General features: G+C 39.7%; 1 protein-coding gene across 2 annotated transcripts; it reads right to left on the reverse strand.

The window, feature by feature from the left end:
- Positions 1-672: 672 nt before the first annotated feature.
- Positions 673-25,435, reverse strand: COQ3 (coenzyme Q3, methyltransferase). Of its 2 annotated transcripts, none has more exons than XM_009205723.4 (7): positions 25,274-25,435; positions 14,799-14,925; positions 11,305-11,457; positions 8,925-9,024; positions 7,540-7,782; positions 2,997-3,156; positions 673-1,093 (listed from the first exon to the last, which is right to left on the reverse strand). In XM_009205723.4, exons 1-7 carry the CDS (start codon positions 25,284-25,286, stop codon positions 873-875), a joined length of 1,017 nt encoding a protein of 338 aa, XP_009203987.1. In that variant the 5' UTR covers positions 25,287-25,435; the 3' UTR covers positions 673-872. The 2 variants fall into 2 exon arrangements, with proteins under 2 accessions (XP_009203987.1, XP_003897992.1); XM_003897943.4 differs by having other exon boundaries at positions 25,181-25,311.
- Between the last annotated feature and the right edge of the window lie 303 nt (positions 25,436-25,738).

A 25,738-nucleotide genomic window follows, 5' to 3' on the forward strand; every position in this document is an offset into this window, starting at 1 on the left:
CCACCATGGCACATGTATTCCTATGTAACAAAACTGCATGTTCTTCACATGTACCCCAGAACTTAAAGTATATTAAAAAAATGAGTTATGGCTCGGGCATGGTGGCTCATGCCTGTAATCCCAGCACTTTGGGAGGCCGAGGTGGATGGATCACCTGAGGTCAGGAGTTTAAGACCAGCCTGGCCAACATGGCGAAACCCTGTCTCTACTAAAAATACAAAAATTAGTTGCGCGTGGTGGCGGGCACCTGTAATCCCAGCTACTTGTGAGGCTAAGGTGGGAGAATCGCTTGCACTTGGGAGGCGGAGGTTCAGTGAGCCTAGCTATGAGGTAGCACCACTGCGCTCCAGCTCGGGGGTGACAGAGCAAGACTCCATCTCAAAAGAAATAAAAATAAAAATAAGAAAATAGCAAAGCATGGTGGTGCATGCCTGTAGTCCCAGCTACTCAGAAGGCTGAGGTGTGAAGATTGCTTCAGTCCTGGAGGTTGAGGCTGCAGTAAGCCATGATCACGCCACCACAATCTAGCCTGGGCAATAGAGTGAGACCCTATCTCAAAACAAAAACAAATTACAGCATATATATATATAATTTTTTTTGTACAATGAAATGAATATGCATACCCTAATTATACAACAAAGATTGAGGAACTTAAACTCCTCGATCACATAGTATCTTGACAAAACTTTTTATTCTTAGAATCCCTTGAAAGTAGCTATTAGATGAAATAACAAAAACTTCTGATCAAGGTTTTAGCCCTTTTTATTGACCTTCTTTTCTTCATGATTCTCTCTCAAAGGATAAATTATATATTTCTTATATTTGAAAACATCAGATATCTAAGCCATATTACTATAGTCCTCAGAAACAATTCATTTCTTCAGCTCTTCATGCACAGCTGGATTGGTGCGGGCATTAGCTTGGAGCTCTTCTGTTTCTCCCTTGAAAGCAAACTCAGCAGACATTGGGTGTTCCTGGACCCCGGATTTCACAGCATGAGCTGCATAGTTAAGGCTGGTATTTTCACTCCAATGCCAGTAACCTGAGAAGGGGTTATAGAGCATTCCTACCACTGTTTGAACTGACAGACCATCTGAAAAAAAAATCAGAAAGAGTAGATTTAATAAATATTTTCCTTCCAATTTCCAAGAGTTTCATGCAACTCTCTGCATTAAAAATGCTGAGAATACACTAAATGGATAGGAAAAGAAGAAGAAAAAGGATTCCTAACTTAATCGGCAAATGTATTTTGTAACTAAGCACTAATCACAATTTAGTGCAGAACTTCAGTAAGTCGCAATTAGGACACATATTCCAAAGCAGTCTGCCTGGATTCAAATCCCAGCTCGGGTATCTATTATATGGTGACCATGGGCAAGTCACTTAACTTTCTAAATCTCAGTTTTCTTACATGTACAGAACTTGTATCACAGAACTGTTAGAATTAGATGAGCTATATGTGTAAACTAGCACAATGCTTGGAGTTTGGTAGGTACTCAATAAATGTTAGCTGTCATTAAAAAATATGTGCCAACAGGAGATTGTCCCCATAACGCATCTTTAAAACATTTTTTTCCTACTTTATTTTCTTTCTTTTTTGTGTGTGTGTGTGAGACAGAGTTTCACTCTGTCACCCAGACTGGAGTGCAGTGGCACAATCTCGACTCACTGCAACCTCCATCCCCTGATTTCAAGTGATTCTCCTGCCTCAGACTCTCAAGTAGCTGAGATTACAGGCATGCGCCACCACACCTGGCTAATTTTCTTTCTTTCTTTTTTTTTTTTTTTTGAGACGGAGTCTGCTCTGTCGCCCAGGCTGGAGTGCAGTGGCCGGATCTCAGCTCACTGCAAGCTCCGCCTCCCAGGTTTACGCCATTCTCCTGTCTCAGCCTCCCGAGTAGCTGGGACTACAGGCGCCCGCCACCGCGCCCGGCTAGTTTTTTGTATTTTTAGTAGAGACGGGGTTTCAACTTGTTAGCCAGGATGGTCTCGAGCTCCTGACCTCGTGATCCACCCATCTCGGCCTCCCAAAGTGCTGGGATTACAGGTTTGAGCCACGGCGCCCGGCCATTTTTTCGTATTTTTAGTAGAGACAGGGTTTCGCCACATTGGCCAGGCTGGTCTCGAACTCCTGACCTCAAATAATCTGCCTGCCTCGGCCTCCCAAAATGCTGGGATTACAGGCATGAGCCACTGCGCGTGGCCTTACTTTATTTTCAACAAAGTTACTCACAGAAATCTTTAGAATTTACTACATCGCTATATACTGATAGTATTCCAAGTAAAATCAAGTTTACTGATGGACTTACATGAAAAAAAAAAAAAAACATAAGAAATATAGGAGTCTAAGTACTCAGTAGGAATACCAAATGCCAAATAAATGAACTGACAAGCACTATTACTTGACCGGAATTCATCACATAAATCGAGAGCTCACTCTGTGTAAAGCACAGCTAGGCATTTTAGAGAGTACAAAAAGGAGACATAGTCCTGCCTTCAAGTAGCTTATGGGCTATAAAAGGATGAAAAAAAAAAAAAACTCCAAAATAACCATGAAGTCATGCTGTAAGTCATATAAAATACATAAAAAAGTGATACTGAAGTTCAAAATATATGTAACCGTGGTGGAATCAGGAAAAATAATATGTAAGATAAGCTGATACAAGTAGGGCTCAATAGGGCAGACCGAGAATGTGTAAATAACAGACATTTGTGTCTCTTTCTTAAACAAGTGAGAACTAAACAGCCAAAAAGTATTCATTGATCATCTGTTATCCGCTTGGCCCTGGGTTAGGGGGTGACAGGTAAAAGAGAAATGGTATCTACTACTTAATCCTAACTTCAACGAGTTTATGACCTAGTTGAGAAGATAAAACCAACATCCAAAAACATAGTGGCCTATTTTATTAAGTGCTAGGCTAAGTGTGTAATAATTACTGGCATATTAAAAGTTCAGTTAGGCCTGGAAAACTGGAAAAAATTCTCTTAATACTTACTTGATTCCAGAATGCTCTCTAGTGTTTCAGGTGAAACAAACTTCTCCCATGTATGAGTACCTTTTGGTACAATACCTGCAATTTGCTCTGAAAAAACAATTCCCAAGGCATAGGAAAGCTGTGTTTTGTTGATTGTAGTAATGAATAAAGAACCACTGGGCTAAAAGAAATGAAATTATATAGAAGTAAAATGTAAAAGGTTAAGTGTATCAGTTAAGTAAAAGCTAAGTTTCCCCCTCCCTCCTCCTTTCTTCCAAATAATCTGAGTGCTGTTAAAATATATATGTATGAATAAAATATAATTCAGCAAAATAGCATTTTTTCTTCTCTTGGGAAGTTCACTATAAAAGGCATTTTAGATGTACTCGGTGAGTATATACAACAGTGCTTACAACTCTTAAGATCATACATAATTATGATTTATATTTATATATTCTTTTGTACATACCAAACACTTTACAATAAAAATGAGATCAGGCTGCTCTTCCTTGTTACATGTCCACATTCACATTCTAACATATGTCAAAACAGTTTTCATTGTAAGGGCTGAGCCTGTCTTAATTTGTTTGTTACAGCACAGAGCTATACATCTTGTGCAGGGAAGTACTACCATTAAGTGTTCTCTCACTAAAACATTAATGATTAGGTTTGAACTGTTTTTGTTTTTATTTCATTTTTATAAAAAATATAAAGAGTGGCTGGCCATGGTGGCTTATACCTGTATTCCCAGCACTTTGAGAGGCTAAGGTGGGCAGATCACTTGAGATCAGGAGTTTGAAACCAGCCTGGCCAACATGGTGAGACCCCCATCTCTACTAAAAATATAAAAATAAGCTGGGCATGGTGGCAAGTGCCTGTATTCCCAGCTACTCAGGAGACTGAGGCAGGAGAATCACTTGAACACAGGAGGTGGAGGTTGAAGTGATATATATTTATATAAAGAGAACAACATAAGCACTGGGATGAATGCAAAGGACTTATAGGACTATTCAGTGTGCCATTTTATTTTATTTTTGAGACGGAGTCTTGCTCTGTCACCAAGGGTAGAGTGCAGCGGCACAATCTCAGCTTATTGCCACCTCCGCCTCCCGGGTTCAAGTGATTCTCCTGCCTCAGCCTCCCAAGTAGCTGGGATTACAGGTGGCTGCCACCACGCCCAGTTAATGTTTGTATTTTTAGTAGAGACAGGGTTTCATCATCTTGGCTGGTCAGGCTGGTCCCGAACTCCTGCCCTCATGATCCACCTGCCTTGGCCTCCCAAAGTGCTGGGATTACAGGTGTGAGCCACTGCGCCTGGCCTCAGTCTGCCACTTTATAGTAAATGTATTTATGGTGTTTCCTATGTTGCCTCACAAATGGCAAGGATATTAATGTCCCCTCTCTCTTTTATACATTCTCATTAGCCTGATGGGGAAAAAATGTCAAAGATTCCCTCCAAAATAATTACATTACTATAGACATATAGAAAGAAAGACAGAAAGAAAGGAGAGTTGCGAGAAAGAAATAATATATCTTAGATATCACTCTAAGCCAAAAATAAAAAAGACAAGAGGGGACCATGAAATACTGGAGTATGCCTTTAAATTAAAAACAAACATATCCTACACTATATTATCACACATTTTAACTTTCCTCTGTAAAGCTCCAGTATTCTAAAATATCTTTTTTTTCCTTTAGTGGCATGATCATAGCTCACTGCGACTTCAAACTCTAAAATATCTTAAGAATCACTTATAGGCCAGGCATGGTGGCTCATGCCTATAATTCTAGTGCTGAGGCAGGAGGACAGCTTGAGACCAGGAGTTCAAGACAAGCCTGGTCAACATAGCGAGACCCCCATCTCTACAAAAAATGTATTTTAAAAAACTGTCAGGTATGGTGCTGAGCACCTGTAGACATAGCTATTTGGGAGGCTGAGGCGGGAGGATCACTTGAGTCCAGGAGTTTGAGGTTATAGTGAGCTATGATGGTGCCACTGCACTCTAGCCTGGGTGACAGAGGAAGACCCTGTCTCTGGAAAAAAAAGAAAAAAAGTCACTTATGAATATCTAATCTGTGTTCTACAAACTCACACTCTAAGGAAATGGTGGTAAGCAATAGTCATTTTCAAAACATAGGTTTTACACTGAAGCAAAAATTAGTTTTAAACCCTACAATGCCAGCATCCCTCATATGTGTCAAAGAACCTCCATTCATACACACTGACTGACATATAAAACAAGAACTAACAATCAATTAAGAAGTTTTATTTGGAAAATAAGAGATAAGCCTAGTAAAACTCTACTTAAGAGGAAACAAGGGCGAGGCACAGTAGCTCATGCCTGTAATCCTAGCACTTTGGGAGGCTGAAGCGGCAGGATCCCTTGAGCCCAGGATTTTGAGACCAGCCTGGGCAACATAGGGAGAACCTGTCTCTACAAAAAAGTAAAATATAAAATTAAAAATTAAAATTAGCTGGACATGGTGTCATGCACCTGTGGTCCCAGCTACTTGAAAGGCTGAGATGGGAGCATGGCTTGAGCCCAGGAAATGGCTGCAGTGAGCAGTGATCTTGCCAGGACACTCTAGCCTGGGTGACACAGTAAGACCTTGTCAAGAAAAAAGAGGAAACACCAAGAAACTGTCACAGATTGAAGAAGACTAAGGAGAAATGACAACTAAATACATGCAGGAATCTGGTTTGGATCCTGTAACAGCAAACTGATATTAGCAAAAAAAAAAAAAAATTTAACAAGCTCTGTAGTGCAGTTAATAAGTACAATGCTGATGTTAATTTCTTAATTTTGAGAACGGTACCATGGGTTATATATAGGGCTAGAACTATAATGAGGTAAGTGAGGTTTCTAGGGCACAGAATTGAAACAGGCAACCCCTTTCAGGGTGTGCAAGTGCAGGGTCAGCACCTGAGAGGGGCTGTCTCCTGCAATTTCGTGCCCCAGGTGCCTCACTTGACTCATCCTAGTTCCTACCCTTATGATGTGAGATGTTAACCTAAGGGGAAGACAGGCGAAAGGCACACTGTACTATCTTTGCAATTTTGCTATAAATTTAAAATTACTTAAAAATAACATTTTTTTTTAAAAAAAGCTCTATTTCGATAAGAGCTAAGCATTTCATTCTTTTAGCTTTTGACTTTAGGTTGTCACCTCCTAAATATGTGAACAACAGAGTCAGTATAGTAATAATAATAATACTTCAGGGGGATTTATTAAAAGAAAACTTAGAACCACATTCAGAGAACGAAGTCTGTTGCAAATTATACTATATAAGCATAGTAAGTAGTGGAGAGAACCAAACTTGGAGTCAAACGGTCTGGCCTTAAGCCCCACTTACATGCCTAGTGACCTCTGACTTCTCACAAATCCTGAGTCCTCGTAGGTGAAAGGATATGATAACAATACCTGCCTCTCCTTCCTCACCTAGTTATAGGTAAGATCCAGTAAGATCATATTTATGAAATATTCTTTTATAAGCTGTAAACTATTATGCATTTACCCCGTACAGAATTACTTGTTATTTAAACTTATGATAATAATTATTTTTATTGATTTTTAAGTATTCACCCAAATCAATTTCTTTTTCTTTTTTTTTTTTTTGAGACAGAGTTTCACTCTTGTTGCCCAGGCACAATCTCAGCTCACTGCAACCTCTGCCTCCCAGTTCAAGTGATTCTCCTGCCTCCGCCTCCCGAGAAGCTGGGATTACAGGCATGCGCCACTACACCCAGCTAATTTTGTATTTTTAGTAGACACAGGGTTTCTTCATGTTGGTCAGGCTGGTCTCGAACTCCTGACCTCAGGTGATCCACCCGCCTCCGCCTCCCAAAGTGCTGGGATTACAGGTGTGAGCCACTATGCCTGGCCTCAAATCAATGTCTTATAATTGTCATTCAATATCTATTAAGTATTTAACCCCGACTACACCAATGGAAAAATACTGCTATAAGTGTATGGTTTTCCAGTGTTCAGCACCAATATTTTTCTTTTCTTTTTTTTTTTTTTTTTGGAGACAGGGTCTCACTCTGTTGCCCAGGCTGGAGTGCAGTGACGCAATTTCGTCTTACTGCAACCTCCACCTCCTAGGTTCAAGCGATTCTTGTGCCTCAGCCTCCTCAGTATCTGGGATTATAGGCGTGCACCAACATGTCCAGCTAACTTTTTCTATTTTTAGTAGAGACGGGGCTTCACCATGTTACCCAGGCTAATCTCGAACTCCTGGCCTCAAGTGATCTGCCCACCTTGGCCTCCCAAAGTGCTGGGATTACAGGCGTAAGCCACCATATCCAACCAGCACCAACATTTTTCAAGATCCCTGGACATCCAATATACTAACAGGACACAGGAAGACCCCGGTAGTAAGGGAAAACCGAGGGGTAGACGAAATCTACAGCAGAGATGCTGTCCCCTTATCCAGGCTTCCTGGTTTCTTCTCTACTGTACCTTGCCTGCTGGACTGCTAATGCATTATGGACCATTTTATTGCTATAGATACATATACACACACTCAGAAGAAGAAACCAAGACATAAACTCCATAAGCCTTACTTTTAACACTTGACAGCAGCACTGTAAAAATGTTTCTAGATCAATCACATGTTCTACAACTTCAGAAGCTACCACAGCATCAAATGTTTCTGCAGTCTCTTCCACAATCTCTTCCAGGGAACACACTCTGTACTCTATTCTCTTATCCAGGACGGGATCAAATGATTTATGGCACTGTGCTGTTTTAATGTTCTCATCCACAGGATCGATTCCAATAACTGAAGCCCCAAGCCGCCCTAGAGGCTAATAGCATAAAAAGCTGTTACCCTCAGGAAGAAAATAGAACATATGTTAGCAATAAAAAGCTTATCAAAAATGAAACAAGATTAACCATGAGGTGATAAATACTGGACATCATTTATGGATACATGGAAATTCATATACATTTTCTCTAGTTTGTACACATTTGAAATTTTCCACAATCAAACACTTAAAGGTAAGAAGAACAATGAAAACAACAAAAAACTGATTAAAAAAAAAAACTACTCGAAGACAGTGAAAAAAATTTTGTCTATGTACTCTAGATACATTTGCTTGCATATAGTACAGTATTAACATATTTAAAGTGCAATAAATATAACAAGCCATTGAAAAAACTGCAATCATTTTTGAAATACTCAAATTTTCTAAAGAACAATCTTTTCTCAAAAGTTTTTTTTCTATGACTAGAAATGATTTTTCATAACTAATTCTTCTCTCAGCTTTTGTATTTAGTCATTTCCCATGACATGCCCAAGTTTTTAAACACAGGTTGGCCAGGCACGGTGGCTCATGCCCATATCCTTAGTATAGGTTTGAGAGCTGAGGTGGTGATTAGGTCAGGAGTTCACATCAACCTGGCCAATAGGGAGTGAAACCTGTTTCTATTTCAGAATTAGGCCGGAGGCATGAAAGGGAGCCTGTAATCCAGTTGAGGCAGAAGAATCATTGAAACTGGAGTGAGCTGAGGAAGTCAAATCATCCTGACAAGCAGTTAAAAAAAAAAGATTAAAATCAATATTATGGATTTTTTTTTTTTTTTTTTTTTTTGACAGAGTCTCTCTTTGTTGCCCAGGCTAGAGTGCAGTGGCGCGATCTCAGCTCACTGCAACCTCTGCCTCCCGGGTTCAAGCGATTCTCCTGCCTCAGCCTCCTGAGTAGCTGGGATTACAGGTGCCCGCTACCACGCCCAGCTAATCTTTGTATTTTTAGTAGAGACAGGGTTTCGCCATGTTGGCCAGGCTGTTCTCGAACTCCTGACCTCAGGTGATCCACCCACCCCGGCCTCCCAACATGCATTTCTTTTTTTAATGAATAATATTATTTGTTGAAAGAATAAATGAGGCAGAAGTCTACTTCTTAATTTTTTTCCCCCAGTTAAAAATGGCAGGAAAGCTATCACTTACTTCAGTTAACAGCCCACCACCACAGCCAACGTCAAGAATCTTCATTCCAAACAAAGGTTTTCCTGGCTGGTGATTAGGAATTGTTTTCAGAAGATTGTCTCTTTTTTAAAAAATTCAAAACACACCAAAACAAATAATTAATTTTATCAATGAAAAGTCAAAAAGGTATGCAGTTTCAAGGAACTATTAACCTCCATTTAAATACATTATTTATATTTTTGATAACTAGATCTTTCAACATTAAGCGACATTTAATTTATAAAACATTTTCAATAATAAAAAGCAGGAGGCTTAAAGGTCTGAAATAATCTAGTAGTAATTATGACTTAATTACTGTTTTAGTAATAATATAAGGAGAAATTTTTGAAATAATCTAGATTAACCTAATTTCAATTGCTTGAGATATCATGATACATGTTTTGACTTTGCTGTCAATACGTGCTAGACCCATTTCATGTCAGCAGCAAATAGGTTATTTTACAGAGCTTAGAAAAAGCAGATGGGAGACCTAATTTTCAGAATTTGTCTATATTCCCTTTGAAATAAAATGTCTTTTAATCTTCTTGGTGAGTGGTGTTTTCATGTATGAGCATGTAAACCGGCATCTAAATCAAGTAAACTTACTTCTAAGATAATCACAGTAATACTTTACCTATACAAACATAGGTATACACACATATACACACAAGTATATATACACCTAACAGTATTGTAAACTAAACATATATATAGAGAGAGGATTATGCATAAATTTTAATTATACTTATATTAAAATAAGCATTATTCATAATGAGGATATCTTAAGGTATCTTCTATTACCATTAAAATTAATTGAATTCGAAGAATAACATGGATAGTGGTTAAGTAGAGCATTCTGGAAAGTTATACAGAAAAGACCCATTTCAAATGAAGTCCGTTCCATTCTTTAAACAGCAGCTAAAATGACTCCTTTACATCATAATTTAGATCATACCACTTTCCTTTGATGGGTTCTAATTATGCTCAAAATAAAATCTAAACTTTTAACCATAGCTTGCACTGCCCTGGGTTATTATGTGTGATGTCTAGTTAAAGGTGTCTCAGCAGTTTGAATAGAGTAATTCTCAAACTTGGTATACATCAGAATCATGTAAAAAGTTTGCTTAAAATGGAGTTCTGACCCCTCCACAGAGCAGTAGGTCCCTGATGACACATGATAATTTGCATTTCTAATGAGTTCCTAGGGGAACTAATGTCACTGTCCAGGGCCTACACTTCGAGAACCAGTGTTCTAGCTTACAAAAATGACATTTCTGTTTTTCTTTGCTTTACGATTTGTTGCAGTGATCCACAAAGTCAGTGGTATTAAAGGACGCCAGTGTTTCTCTTTTTGCTACATTGATTCTGGATGAACCAACAAAAACCAACCAGGAAGTTCCTGGAGGGCAAAGTCTGAGTCAGATATTCTGTGTCTGTTACAGTGCTTTGCCCAAAATTGTTTGATGAATACATAAATGGACAGAAGAACAAATGAACAATTTCTTAAATGTAAGCCCTGATGAACTCTTGCCTTTTCTTAACTCCCACAGCAACCTATAAGTTCCTGAAGCACATAGATTATGTTTCATTCATCTTAGAGTCTTTTACAGTCTAGTCCCTGAGCTCTGTATGAGGTAAGTTCTCAAAAAAAATTGTTGAATCAAACTTTACCAGAACTGCCTAAGTCAGTTTAGCCACAGTAGGTCTGTAGTTATAAAATGGCCTTGGGCCAGGCATAGTGTCTCATGCCTGTAATCCTAGCACTTTGGATGCCTGAGGCGGGTGGATCACCTGAGGTCAGGAGCTTGAGATCAGCCTGGCCAACATGGTGAAACCCTGTCTCTACGAAAAATACAAAAATTAGCTGGGCATGGTAGCAGATGCCTGTAATCCCAGCTACTCAGGAGGCTGAGGCAGGAGAATCGCTTGAATCCAGGAGGTGGAGGTTGCAGTGAGCCAAGATCGTGACATCGCACTCCTGCCTGGGTGGCACAAGCGAGAGTCCATCTTAAAAATAAATAAATAAATAAATAAATAAATAAATAAATAAAATAATAAAATAAAATAAAATGGCCTTGATGCCATAAGACCCTAGTTTACTTTTATAAGAACTTAATTGTAATTAACTTGATAATGTACAAATAGGCTTCAACTTAAGCTATGAAAGCAGCCTAGACCTTGCATGATATTATTAAAAATTAATGGTTTCAAACAGCGGTAACTGAAAAGAATCTCCTTAATTTCCAAAGCAAACTTAATGTGCAGCACTTTTAACTAGGTATAAACTAAGAGAAAAAGAAATGTGAAATATGAATTCTTTAAAAGTTCCATTTAAAAAGACTTAGAGTTTCTGGAATGTTACCTAATAAATGGCACCCTCAGGTCATTCATGGAATGAAGAGGTGCATATATTCCTTGCTCATCCCACCATTTGTGAGCCAGGGCCAAGAAGGTTTTTACCTCACCGCTGTCAACAGTGGTTTGGGAAGTACTGTACAGTCTCGCCCAACGGTACCTAAGAGGTGAAAACAAAGAACCAGGCAAATACTGCTGTTTTGAAGAAATGTTTAACGTGGGATATATCATGTAGAAAGATAGTCTTATTTATAATTTATTATATTCTAAATCTGTATATTGCTCAATATTGATGCTTAAAACCAAGTTTTCTTATAATCACACTGCTTATAAATATATATACTCACAGATGAAACAAAATTACTTTCCAAGTAAGTTTCAATTCAAAACAGAACTTTATAAAACTTAGCCTTCTAATACTACTACTACTACTACTACTAATAATAGCTGGTTGGGTGTGGTGGCTCACATCTGTAATCCCAGCACTTTGGGAGGCCGAAAGGGGCAGATCAAGAGGTCAGGAGTCTGAGACCAGCCTGACCAACATGGTGAAACCCATCTCTGCTAAAAATACAAAAATTAGCTGGGCATGGTGGTGTGTACCTCTAATCCCAGCTACTCAGGAGGCTGAGGCAGGAGAATCGCTTGAATCCGGGAGGTGGAGATTGCAGCAAGCCGAGATTGCGCCACTGCACTCCAACCTGGGCAACAGAGCGAGACTCTGTCTCAAAATAAATAAATAAATAAATAAATAAATAAATAAATAAATAAATAAATGCATGCTACCATTTATTGAGCACTTATTAAATTCCAGGTATTGTTTAAGAGTTCCACATATATTACCTCACTTAACCCTTCCAACAACTCTGAAAGTGGGTACTATTATTATCTCTATTTTACAGATAAGAAAAGGGAGGCTCAGAGAGATTAAGTAAATGGTGGGGCCGGGATTTGAACACAGGTACCTCCATCTTCTCTGCTCCATTTCTACTGCCACAATTCTAACCCAAGCACCCATCATCTCTTGCCTGAACTATTGTCCTAGCTTTCTAACTGGGAGCTGCTTCCTACCTCATCCCTTTCCAATCTGTTCTCCATGATGCATCTAGAGTGATTGTTCCAAAATACAAATCTGATTGTTATTTTCCTGAATAAAATGCTTCCATATCTTCCCAGTGCCATTAGAAAAAAGACCAAAATTCCTTAGCATAGTTTACAAAGTTCTGAATTATTTAGTGCTCAGTTTCCTCCCTTTCCAAACTCACTTCCTTCTATTCTCCTCATCCTTCCCACTCCAGCCACATAGGTCCTTTTTCAGTTCTTTGGACTGGTCATGCACGCTGTTTCCTCAGGTACTTCACATAGGTTAGTTGTTCCCTCTGCCTGGAACATTCTTCCCACCTCCTTCCTTTCCTCTCCCAAACACCTAATTAATTCCTTCTCATCCTTCAGATCTTAGTTTCAATTAAATGTTATCTAAGAATCTTCCCTGATCTGCTGCTCATGGTGGCTCACATCTGTAATCCTAGCATTTTGGGAGGCTGAGGCAGGTGGATCACCTGAGGTCAGGAGTTCCAGATTAGCCTGGCAAACATGGTGAAACCCTGTAGCCAGGCGTGGTGGCAGGTGCCTGTAATCTCAGCTACTTGGGAGGCTGAGGCATGAGAATTGCTTGAACCAGGGAGGTGGAGGCTACAGTGAGCTGAGATCATGCCACTACACTCCAGCCTGGGTGAAAGAGCAAGACTCTGTCTCAAACAAACAAACAAAAAAATCTTCCCTGATCCTCAAAACTGGGTCATGTTCCCCTCATCCCCCTATCCCCCTATTTTAACTCCTATACCACTTTGTACTTCTTCATGGGGCTGTGTGATTATCTGATCGATCATGTCTGTCTTCCACTAGACCACAAGCACTATGAAGGCAAGGCATGGACTGTCTTCCTTATCATTTTATTCTTAGTGACTAGTACAGTTCCTGGAACACGGTGCTCAGGAAGCACTTGGTAAATGAATAATCTGAAGGGAAAAGCCCAGAAAAGTACACAATTTGCCTAAAATTTTATTTAATTAAATGGGATCAAACAGGAATAACGCGGGATTAGACACTACACTGACTTCCATGTAGTAGTATATAGTATAGAAAAATCCTTCAAAGGGCTGCTCGGGTAAAAGATAATAAGGATGTTAACTTAGAAAAAAAATACTGCCATTCACATTTTTATTACGTTTTTTTAGCCACATAACAAGAGCATATTCTATATTCATTACTTTTTTTTCTTTTGAGATTCAAATGTCATTCCTCTTTAATATTATCTTAGGAATATTAGCCCCCTTGTCCATGCTTCATGCAAAGCCTCAGTAATCAAGGACTAATTTACAATAGATAACAGTAGGTGATTGCTCATTTGACTAAGAATGATTTCATATAAACCCAATCTCAAAGGGGCTCATTTACAAGAAGGAGGAACAAGCACTTAGAAAACAGAGTTCAAGGCTGGGCACGGTGGCTCATGCCTGTAATCCCAGCACTTTGGGAGGCTGAGGCGGGTGGATCACTTGAGATCAGGAGTTCAAGACCAGCCTAGCCAACATGGTGAAACTCCTTCTCTACTAAAAATACAAAATTAGCCAGGTGTGGTGGCACATGCCTCTAATCCCAGCTACTCGGGAGGCTGAGGCAGGAGAACTGCTTGAACCTGGAAGGCGGAGGTTGCAGTGAGCTGAGATTGCGCCATTGCACTCTAGCCTGGGCAACAAGAGTGAGACTCTGTCTCAAAAAAAAAAAAAAAATTAGCTGGCCGTGGTGGCAGGCGCCTGTAATCCTGTTGACTCGGGAGGCTGAGGCAGGAGAATCGCTTGAAGCCGGGAGGTGGAGGTTGCAGTGAGCTGAGATCGCACCATTGTACTCCAGCCTGGGCAATAGGAGTGAAACTCCGCCTCAAAAACAAACAAACAAACAGAGTTCAAGTATTAATGCTATGCAATATTTTCACAAGGTTAAAAGTTGGCTTATAAAATACAAATATAGAAAGATATTACTTTCATTCAATTTTACTACCTTAGCCACCTTATCATATTTATGCAGCACCCAAATCATTTATGATTTCTAAAAATTTTAAAATACTGTATTAGGTATTGTAAGTAATATTTATGATTTTAAGCACTGCATTTTGTGTCTTGTCATAAGGACATTATAAGGAAATAAAAATTCTTCTCTAAGTAATAGTCTTATATTGAAAACAAAAGCTATCTCTGAATCTGAATGAAGGTTATTTGTTGCCTGTATACTACATTATTCTATTACCATTTCTGTGGGTTTGAAACTCCCCAAATTTAAAAATTATTAGAAAATAAATTAGTTGAGACTACTTAAATAAACACAAGCTACTTTAATCAAACCACATGAACTATTACATACTGACTGGGTTTATTAAAGATAATACTAAAAACCTATTGCAAATAATTACGTGAATATTTGCCACGGTAATAATAAACTCACCTGAAACTCTTTATTCTGTTCAGACAGGAAAAGGTCGTCCTGTAGGATTTGAACCACATGGTTCTGTATTCATTGAAAACCCTTGGTTTAATCTGTAGTATCCAACTGAGCTGGTTCTTCACATAAACTGAAAAAAAAAAAAAAATTAAATATCTAGAGAAAAGCATTGCACAGCAAGAATCCCTCATATGCATGTAATTGAAGATTTTATTTTATTTTATTATTTATTTTGTTTTAGAGTCTTGCTCTGCCGCCCAGGTTGGAGTGTAATGGCACAATCACGGCTTACTGCAGCCTCCACCTCCTGGGCTCAAGCAATCCTCCCACCTCAGCTTCCCAAGTAGTGGGGACTACAGGCACATGCCACCATGCCCAGCTAACTTTTGTTGTTATTGTCATTGTTGAGATGGGGTCTCCCTACGTTGCTCAGGCTGGTCTGAAACTCCTGGGCTCAAGGGATACTCCTGCCTCAGCCTCCCAAAGTGCTGGGATTCACCAGGCCTGGACAAAATTTTATTTTATATGGTAATGCTATGTTACATTACAATTGATAAACAAAGGGTTTTTGTTTGTTTTTTACTTAAGATTTTACCTAAAAAGTAAAATAAAAGTTTTACATTCCAGTATCTAACTCTAACCCAGACATTTCTAAAATTATTAGCCAAAACAAGTAATGCATATGTTTATAAAGTTTTTCATGCCATTAGTTTTTACATCTACATTATGTACATAAAATGACAGGAATGATATTCAAATATAAAATGTTATGTTTTAAACTAGGATAATATTAATTCTGAAATTGTCAAAATTAGTTCAAATTCTGTCAATTCCATATTAGCTACATGAAATGAATTTTTACATATTTACATTTTTACATTAGCTACATGAAATGAATTTTTACAAATGAATTTTACATATTTTACATTTTTACAACATCCTTTACAGAGGAAAAAAAAAGTATGTGTATATATAACCTAAAATAAACATTCACCCATTCTATATGCTCAACTTACACAGGGGCCTACTTTATGAGCCAGTAGCTGTGTTGCAGAACACTCAGTTGTTCAATAAACATTCAGACAAAGTAGACTTTAGAACAAAGAAAGTATCAGAAACAAAGAGGGGCATTACATCACAATAAAAGGGATAATCCACCAAGAAGAAAAAGCAATACTGTATGCACCAGCAAGGCACAGTGGCTCATGCTTGTAATCCCAGCGCTTTGGGAGGCTGAGGCAAGCAGATCATCTGATGTCATGAGTTCAAGACCAGCTGGTCAACATGGTGAAACATCATCTCTACCAAAAAATACAAAAATTAGCCAGGCGTGGTGGCATGTGCCTGTATCCCAGCTACCCGGGAGGCTGAGGCAGGAGAATCACAGGAAGCCGGGAGGCAGAGGCTGCAGTGAGCTGAGATCGAGCCACTGTACTCCAGCCTGGGCAATGGAGCAAGACTCTGTCTTGAAAAAACTATGTACACCACAAACAACAGAATTTCAAAACACATAAAGACTCAGAGAAATGAAATGAGAAATAAACAAATCCACAATTGTAAGTTGGAGACTTCAACACTCCTGTCTCAGTAATTGATAGAACCACTGGATAGAAAACCAGCAGGGATAAAGAAGAACTGAACAAGACCATTATTCAATACAATCTACTTAAAATGTGTAAAACACTTCCCCCAAACAACAAAATACACATTCTTTCAAGCATGCATGGAACATTCATAAAGATAGACCATGTCCTGAGACACAAAACAAATCTTCACAACTTTAAGTGAAATCACACAAACTATATTTTTGACTGTAATAGGATCAAATAAATAATAGAAAAATAACAGTAAAAAGCAAAACACTTGGGAATTAAACAACATACTTCTAAACAATCCATAAGTCAAAGACAAGTCTCAGGGATATTTTAAAAATTGAAGTAAATGAAAATAAATATACTACATATAAAAATTGGTGGATATAACTAAAGGAGTACTGAGAGGGCAATTTATATCACTAAAATAGTCGTATTGAAAAGGAAGAAAGGGCCAGGCATGGTGGCTCACACCTGTAATCCCAGCACTTTGGGCACTTTGGTAGGCCGAGGCAAGCAGATCACATGAGGTCAGGAGTTCAAGACCAGTCTGGCCAACATAGTAAAACCCTGTCTCTACTAAAAATACAAAAATTAGCCGGGGATGGTGGTACACACCTGTAGTCCCAGCTACCTGGGAGGCTGAGACAGAAGAATCGCTTGAACCTGGGAGATGGAGGTTGCAGTGAGCCAAGATTGCGTCACTGCACTCCAACCTGGGTAATGGAGTAAGACTCTGTCTCAAAAAAAAAAAAAAAAAAAAAAAAAAAAAAAAAAAAAAAAAAAAAAAGAAAAGAAAAAAGAAAAGTAAGAAAGGCCTCAAATCAACAATCTAAGTTTCCACCTCAAGAACTAGAAAAAGGAGAGCAAAATAAACATAAAGCAAGAAAGCGGAAATCAGAAAATGATAAAAATAGAAATCAGCCAGATGAGGGGGCTCATATCTATAAACCCAGAGCTTTGGGAGGCCATGGCAAGTGGATCACTTGAGGTCAGGAGTTCGAGACCAGGCTGGTCAACATGATGAAAGCCTATCTCTGCCAAAAATACAAAAATTAGCCAGACATGGTGGCACATGCCTGTAATCCCAGTGACTCTGGAGACTGAGGCACAAGAATCTCTTGAACCTGGGAGGCAGAGGTTGCAGTGAGCTAAGATGGTGCCCCTGCACTCCAGCCCGGGTGACAGAGTGAGACTCTGCGCCAAAAAATAAATAAATAAATAATAAATAAATAAATAAATAAATAAATAAAAATGAAAATCAGTGACATTGAAAACAAAACAAAGCCATAGAAAATACATCAAATCTGAAATTAATTCACTGCAAAAATCAATAAAATTGATAAGCCTCCAGCAAAGCTGACAAAGAAAAGATGTAAATCACCAACATCGAGAAATAAAGAAAGGATATTACTATAGACCTCACAGACATTAAAAGGTTGACAAGAGAATACTACAAATAACACTACACTCAGAAGTTCTACAATTTAGACAAAATGGACTAATTCTATAAAAACCACAAACTACCAAAATTCATATAGGATAAAATAGAGAGCCTGAATAACTGATAATTACTAAAGAAATTGGATTCATAGTTAGAAACCTGAAAAACAAATCTCCAGTCTTGGATGGCTTCGCTGGTGAATTCTACTAAACACTTAAAGAGATAACAACCAATTCTACTTAATCTCTTAAAAAAATAGAAGGGTAAGGAATACTTCCCAGGCCATTTTATGAAGTCAACATTATTCTGATACAAAAATCAAAGAGTACAGCAAAGACTACAGACCAATTCGTCTCAGGAACAGACATAAAAATTCTTAGCAAATATTAGCACAATATAATTCAGCAACATATAAATAGAACAATACAGCACAACCATGTGAGATTTATTCCAGGTATGCAACACACAATATAATTCAGCAACATATAAATAGAACAATACAGCACAACCACGTGAGATTTATTCCAGGTATGCTACACTAGTTCAACATTTAAAAAATCAGTTAATATAATCGACCATATTAACAAAAAAAAAAAGAGTAACACACCAGGTGGGGCGGCTCACACCTGTAGTTCCAGCACTTTGGGAGGCTGAAGAGTCAAGATTGTTTGAGCCCAGGAGTTCGAGACAAGTCTGGGCAACATAGTGAGACCCTATCTCTACAGAAAAACTTTAAAAATTAGCCAGGTATAGTGGTGTGCATCCATGGTCCTTGCTACTGAGGAGATTGAGATGGGAAGACTGTTTGAGCCTGGGAGGCAGAGGCTGCAGTGAGCCATGATTGTACCACTGCACTCCAGCCTGGGAGACAGAGCAATACTGTCTCAAAAAACAAACAAGTGAAAACCAAAAACCAAAACAAAACAAATACCAAACATAATCATGTTGATTGATATAAAGTATTTAACAAAATCCATATCCATTACGATTAAAAACTTTTGGCAAACTAAGAATGAAAGGGAAATTATTTTACAAAACAGCTATAAAAACCTATAGCTCACGTAGTACGTAATAGTGAAAGACTCAGCCCTTTCCCCCTAAAATCAGAAACAAGGTAAACACATCCATTCTCACTACTCTTTTTCAACATAGTACTGAAAGTCTTATTCAGTGCAATTAGGCAAGAAAAGGAAATAAAAGGTATACAGAATGTTAAGGAAGAAATTAAACTGTCCCTATTGTCTATATAGAAAATCCTAAGAAATCTTTAAAAGGCTCCTGGAACTAATAAGTGAATTCAGAAAGGTCAAAGATTAAAGGCCAGGCGTGGTGGCTCACACCTGTAATCCCAGCACTTTGGGAGGCTGAGCTGGGCGGATCACCTGAGGTCGGGAGTTCGAGACCAGCCTGACCAACATGGAGAAACCCTGTCTCTACTAAAAATACCAAATGAGCCGGGCATAGTGGTGCATGCCTGTAATCCCAGCTATTCAGGAGGCTGAGGCAGGACAATTGCTTGAACCCAGGAGGCGGAGGTTGTGGTGAGTAGAGGTCGCGCCATTGCACTCCAGCCTGGGCAAGAAGAGCAAAACTCTGTCTCAAAAAAAAAAGAAAGGTCAAAGATTACAAAGGTAACACAAAAAAGTCAGTCTTGTTTCTATATATTAACAGTGAACAAGTGGAAGGCAAAATTCAAAATGTAAAATGCCTTATCATTTTAAATCATTCCAAAAAAATTTTCATTGTTGCATAAATCAAACAAAAACATGTACAGAATCTATATGCTTAAAATTACACAACACTGATGAAATAAATCAAAGAATAAACGTGAGACATATTGGAAAATTCAACATAGTAAAAACATCAGTTTTCCCCAAACTGACCTATACATTTAATACAATTCCTATCAAAATCTCAATAGCCTTTTTTTTTTTTTTGGTAGACACAGACATACTGACTTTAAAATTGATATAGAAAGGCAAAATAGGCCAGGCGTGGTGGCTCATGCCTGTAATCCCAGCACTTTGGGAGGTTGAGGCAGGTGGATCACTTGAGGTTAGGAGGTTGAGACTAGCCAACATGGTGAAACCCCGTCTCTACTAAAAATAAAAAAATTAGCCAGGCGTGGTGGTGGGCACCTGTAATATGAGCTACTCAGGGGGCTGAGGCAGGAGAATTGCTTGAACCCAGGAGGCAGAGGTTGCAGTGAGCTGAGATCGCACCATTACACTCTAGAATGGGTGACAAGAGCGAAACTCTGTCTCAAAAACTAAATAATAAACAAAAAACTTACGTATACACGCACACACACACACACACATCCTCGCTCTCTCCCACAATGAGTGCATGTACTGGTGGCATAAACCAAATAAGGTCTGTAGTGGAGTCAATTATACTAAAGTTGATTTCCTGGCTTCAACAACGTGCTATGGATGGTATCACCAAGGAACTGGGTGAATAGTATATGGAAATTCTCTCTGTGTGTTTGGGGTTCTTGTTTTGTTTTGTTTTGTTTTTTGGGGGAACAGGGTCTCACTCTGTCGCCCAAATGGGACTGAAGAGGCATGATCTCAGCTCACTGCAATCTCCGCCTCCCAGTTTCAAGTGATTCTCCCACCTCAGCCTCCCAAGAAACTGGGACTATAGGCGCACACACCACCATGCCTGGCTAACTTTTTGTATTTTTAGTAGACACAGGCTTTTACCATGTTGGCCAGCCTGATCTCAAACTCTTGACTTCAAGTGATCTGCCTGCCTCGGCCTCCCAAAGTGTTGGGATTACAGGCATGAGCCACCGCACCCAGCCTCTCTGTGCTATTTTTGCCATTTCTTGTGTCTGAAATTATTTCAAAATCAAAAATTTAAAAAATCTGAAAGTACAACAGTACAAAGTATCTTTCCTACTCCTGACTGTAGCTATCTAGTTTCTCTCCCTACAAACAACCAATCTTACTAGATTTGTATGTAAGATTCCAGAGGCATTTTATACATACACAATCATTTTAAAGTATCAGTTTCTCATTTTATATAAAATGTAGCATAATACACTCATTCTTCTGAATGTTTTTCCTCACCTACCAACATATCTTGGAAATTATTTCATATTTTTTAAAAGGCTACGTGCTAATTCATTGTGTGGCTATATTATTTATTTAAGGAGTTCCCTAATGATGGGCATTTGGGTAATTATCAACATTATGAGATTAGGGCTGGGTGAGCACCTGTAGTCCCAGTTACTTGGGAGGCTGGGGCACAAGAATCACTTGAACCTGGGAGGTGGAGATTGCAGTGGGCGAGCTCACGCCACTGCACTCCAGCCTGGGCAAAAGAGTGAAACTCTGTCTCAAAATAACAACAACAACAACAACAACTAGAGATTAAATGACATAGGTTTTTTTCATTTCATATGTGTTTCAGAGTCCCTGTAGGTAAAATTTCAAGAATGATGTCAAAGGGTATGTGCATTTGTAAATCTGTAATTGCCACTAAATAGATGTTGAACCAATTTACAATCCTTTGGGTAATATATGAGAGTGTCTCATGTTGGTTTTCCCACACTGTCACCCATACAATGTGTTAACCTTTTTTTTTTTTTTTTTTTTTTTTGAGACAGAGTCTCACTCAGTCGCCGAGGCTGGAGTGCAGGGGCGCGATCTTGGCTCACTGTAAGCTCCACCTCCCGGGTTCACGCTATTCTCCTGCCTCAGCCTCCCGAGTAGCTAGGACTACGGGCACCTGCCACCACACCCGGCTAATTTTTTGTATTTTTAGTAGAGACGGGGTTTCACCGTGTTAGCTAGGATGGTCTTGATCTCTTGAGCTTGTGATCTACCCGCCTTGGCCTCCCAAAGTGCTGGCCTGAGCCACAGCACCCAGCCTATGTTAAACATTTTTATGTTTGCTAATCAAATACATGAAAATGATATCTTAGTGTAGTTTTAATTAGTTTGTTTTTGTTTTTGAGACAGGGTCTCACTCTGTCACCTGGGCTGGAGTGCAGTGGCACAACCTCTGCTCACTACAACCTCCGCCAACATCGCCCAAGCGATCCTCCCACCTCAGCCTCCCGAGTAGCTGGGACTATAAACTTGGGCCCCCATGCCCAGCTAATGTAGTTTCAATCTATCATGAGTGAGGTTAAGCATCTTTTCTTAAGTTTAATGGTCATTTATATTTCACATTTTGTCTTTTTGTAGTCTCTGCACACTTCTCTCCTGAGCTTATATTTATTTGGTTTTATTTTTTAATCAGCCCTTCACAGTCCATCCCAAATCCATTACAATGTTCTTTTTTAATAAAGTTCATGTGTCTAGGCTTTTGCTCATTTTATTTATTTATTTATTTATTTACTTATTTACTTACTTATGAAACAGGGTCCAGCTGTGTTGCCCAGGCTGGAGTGCAGTGGTGCGTTCATGACTCACTGTAGCCTCTACCTCCCGGGCTCAAGTAATCCTCCTACCTCAGCCTATTCAGTAGCGAAGTCCACAGGAACACACCACCATGCCCAGCTAAATTTTGTATATATTTTTTTTTTTGTAGAGACAAGGTTTTGCTATGCTGCCCAGGGTGGTTTCAAGCTCCTCAGCTCAAGTGATCCACCTGCCTCGGCCTCCCAAAGTGCTGGGATTAAAGGTGCTCCGCCTGGCTTTTGTTCATTTTATTTCCTTTTCCACCAACTCTATCTGGACTACCTTTTAAGACCCAGTTCAAATATCACCTGCTGTATGACTTTAGGTAGATAGATGAAATATTATTAAAGAATAAAGTTTAACTATATAAACTGTGATACATAGATAAGGACATATAAGGTATTACTATTATGAAACTAAGCCTTAGAAATTTTAACAATATCTGCCTTCTACAGACAGAAAACCCCTGATCTCTCTCTTACCTCCTCTATTTCTGGAAAATGAATCCCTAAGTTATCAGTATTGCTACAATTCTCAAGAGGTTTAAAAACCACCTTAGACCAGATGCAGTGGCTCGATGCCTGTAATCCAAACACATTGGGAGACCAAGGTGGGTGGACCGCTTGAGCCCAGGAATTCAAGGCCAGCCTAGACAATGTGGTGAAACACCTTCTCTACTAAAAATATAAAAATTAGCCATGCATTGTGGTGCCTGCTTGTAGGTCCAGCTACTTGGGAGGCTGAGGTGGGAGGACCGATTGAGCCAGGGAGGCCAAGGCTGCCATGAACTGTGGTCATGCCACTGCATTCTAGCCTGGGGTACAGAGCAAGACCTTGTCTCAAAAAAATAATTAATTAATCTAAAAAGTAAAAATAAAAACAACTCTACCATCTGACCACAACTGAAAGAGAGTAATTGAGTTTGTATTTAAACAGAATGCTACCAATTCCTTCTCTACCTTGAATCTGTGATCATCCTGGTATTTGAGATTTTAAAGGAATGGGAAAAGGCTTTTTTTCATTTTATTTATTGAAAAGTCATTCAGCACCCACCAGGCACCATGCTGATGGTGAATAAAACAGGTAACAGACTTTTACCCTGCCAATATTTTATTTCCAGCAATCATAATTTATTGTCTGGATTACTCCAAGGTCTTCCTGGGCCTAGACTTGCCTGCTTCCGTCCCACTTTCTATGTAGACAGCTGTGAAGACAGCTATATAGACAGCTGCCAAGTGTTATTTCCTAAACATAAATCTGCTCATGTTGCTTCTTCAGTAATTTCCACTGTCCGCAGGATAGTGTACCTCAGGAGGTGTGCCTGGCCTTTCATGAATGTGTCATGGACAAAAAGGCCTCTTGCCTCATCCCTTGCCACCCCCTGCCTTTACCTCCGGCCCTCAACCTACAAATTTTACTTTTCAAGGAACCTTTTGTGGTTACTCACAAACTTTCTCACAGATTCTCAAGCCGGTCCTTTCCCCTTTCCAACTGCTTTTTTTTTTTTTCTTTTGAGACAGAGTCTTACTCTGTTGCTTAGGCTGGAGTGCAATGGCGTGATCTTGGCTTACTGCAACCTCTGCCTCCCAGGTTCAAGCGATTCTCCTGCCTCAGCCTCCCGAGTAGCTGGGATCACAAGCGCCCATTGCCACGCCTGGCTAATTTTGTATTTTTAGTAGAGATGGGGTTTCGCCATGTTGGCCAGGCTGGTCTCGAACACCTGACCTCAAGTGAGCTGCCTGCCTTGGCCAACTGCTTCTAAAACTGACCACCTCCTTCAGGATTTCGCTAAATATCCCATTCAAGAAGTTTCCTTGATCCCAATTATGGATTAGAGGCTCCTTCTATGTTCACCCCTCAAAAACTGGAACTAGGTTTACTGTATCTTTTCTAAACTTTTGATTATAAAAGACACATACGTTTACTAAAAAAAAGTTCATTAAAAGCAAAGCATATAAAGGATAAAATGACAGAAAATCACCTACTCTACCACAGGCAATCACTGCAAAATTTCTCTATATATCTCCACCTATAACTCCAAGTTCATTATCCATACTGATTTGTAACTTTTTTTTGTTTTTGGCTTCTTCCAGGAAACAATGAAACTTTACTTTCTTAACACTATATCTTATTATTTTTCCATGTGGATACAAATAGATTTAAATCATTTTTATTGGCTGCACTATTTTTCCACTGTATGATAGTACCAACTAATAACCTAATGGGCGGTTAGATTCTCCATTTTTTTGTTCATTATATCCTGATCTTAGGTCTATCCTAACATTTTTAAAGAGATCCTTGCGGCGTCATTCATTTCTAAATTCCCAGTGCTCATAACAGTGTCTGGCATACAGTATTTGTTAAGAGTTCCATGTAAAAGATGAGCTTGTTTCTACTTAACACTGAGAGTTCGAAAATCAGACTGTCTACAAGCACCGAGCAGCGCGTTATTTTCTTGATTTCATTTGCAAATGCAGTCTGTTGAATTAACCTATTAATCAAAAAGTAGTACAGCTGCCTTAAATTCTTTCTGAAAAAACAGCAAGCTTTGTGCAAACAAAACACAGATACAAAGCTATGCATAACTACGAGGCGCAAGTTACTCCTGCCCCGACAAAGGAAAGATGCATGACCTTCAAGACCGCAGCACACGCAGAGTGGGTCTCCGGCTCCTGGGGCAAGGAGCTCAGCCACGAGACACCCGCGGCCTGCGCTTTTCCAGACAGCACCACTGGTACTGAGTTCTTTACCCCGACGTCCGCCAAGGGGACTATGCCAGGTTTACAGTGGAGAGAGCTGGGACCAGGGCCAAGCCTCAGGTTTCGCGCTGACCCCCCGCGAGCTCCAGCTACAACCCACCGCCCCACCCCCAGCGCATGCGCAGAGCTGCGAGCCCTCGCAATGGACTGCATGCGAGGGACCTCCGCACCCACTCACCCGCCGAGGAAATTAGATGACGTGCAGCTTTTGTATTACGGCCTCCAGGCCCCAGCACTCTTAAAAACCAACCCCCCGAGGAGCCCAGCTTACCGCCGCCCCACATCGCGACAAACGATCCCACCTCTTTTCCGGTCCCTCTCGAAAAAAGATCCCCAACATAAAGGTTCCGAGATCCACTTTCGCCCTCTGCAGCCGACTTTTTCTCCTTTGCGGAGTCTGTTCCGTTGCCCAGGCTGGAGTACAGTCCCTCATCTGGGATCACTGCAATCTCCGCCACTCGGGTTCAAGCGCTTCTCCATGTTGGCTGGTCTCCAATTCCTGACCTCCTCAGGTGATCCACCCGCCTTGGCCTCCCAAAGTGCTGGGATTACAGGCGTGAGCCACCGCGCCCGGCCTGCAGCCAACTTTCATGATTGTATCGAGTGTTGTGTATGTATGGCTATACTTTCACGCTCATCTAGCAAACTGTACATGCGATGAAACTGTAAGATATTTTTACTATCATAAACTTTGAAGATCCTTTATTTCTATAAGACCACCTGAAACCTCATGTTC

This window comes from Papio anubis, chromosome 6 (genome assembly GCF_008728515.1).
Source record: "Papio anubis isolate 15944 chromosome 6, Panubis1.0, whole genome shotgun sequence".
Lineage (NCBI taxonomy): Eukaryota > Metazoa > Chordata > Mammalia > Primates > Cercopithecidae > Papio > Papio anubis.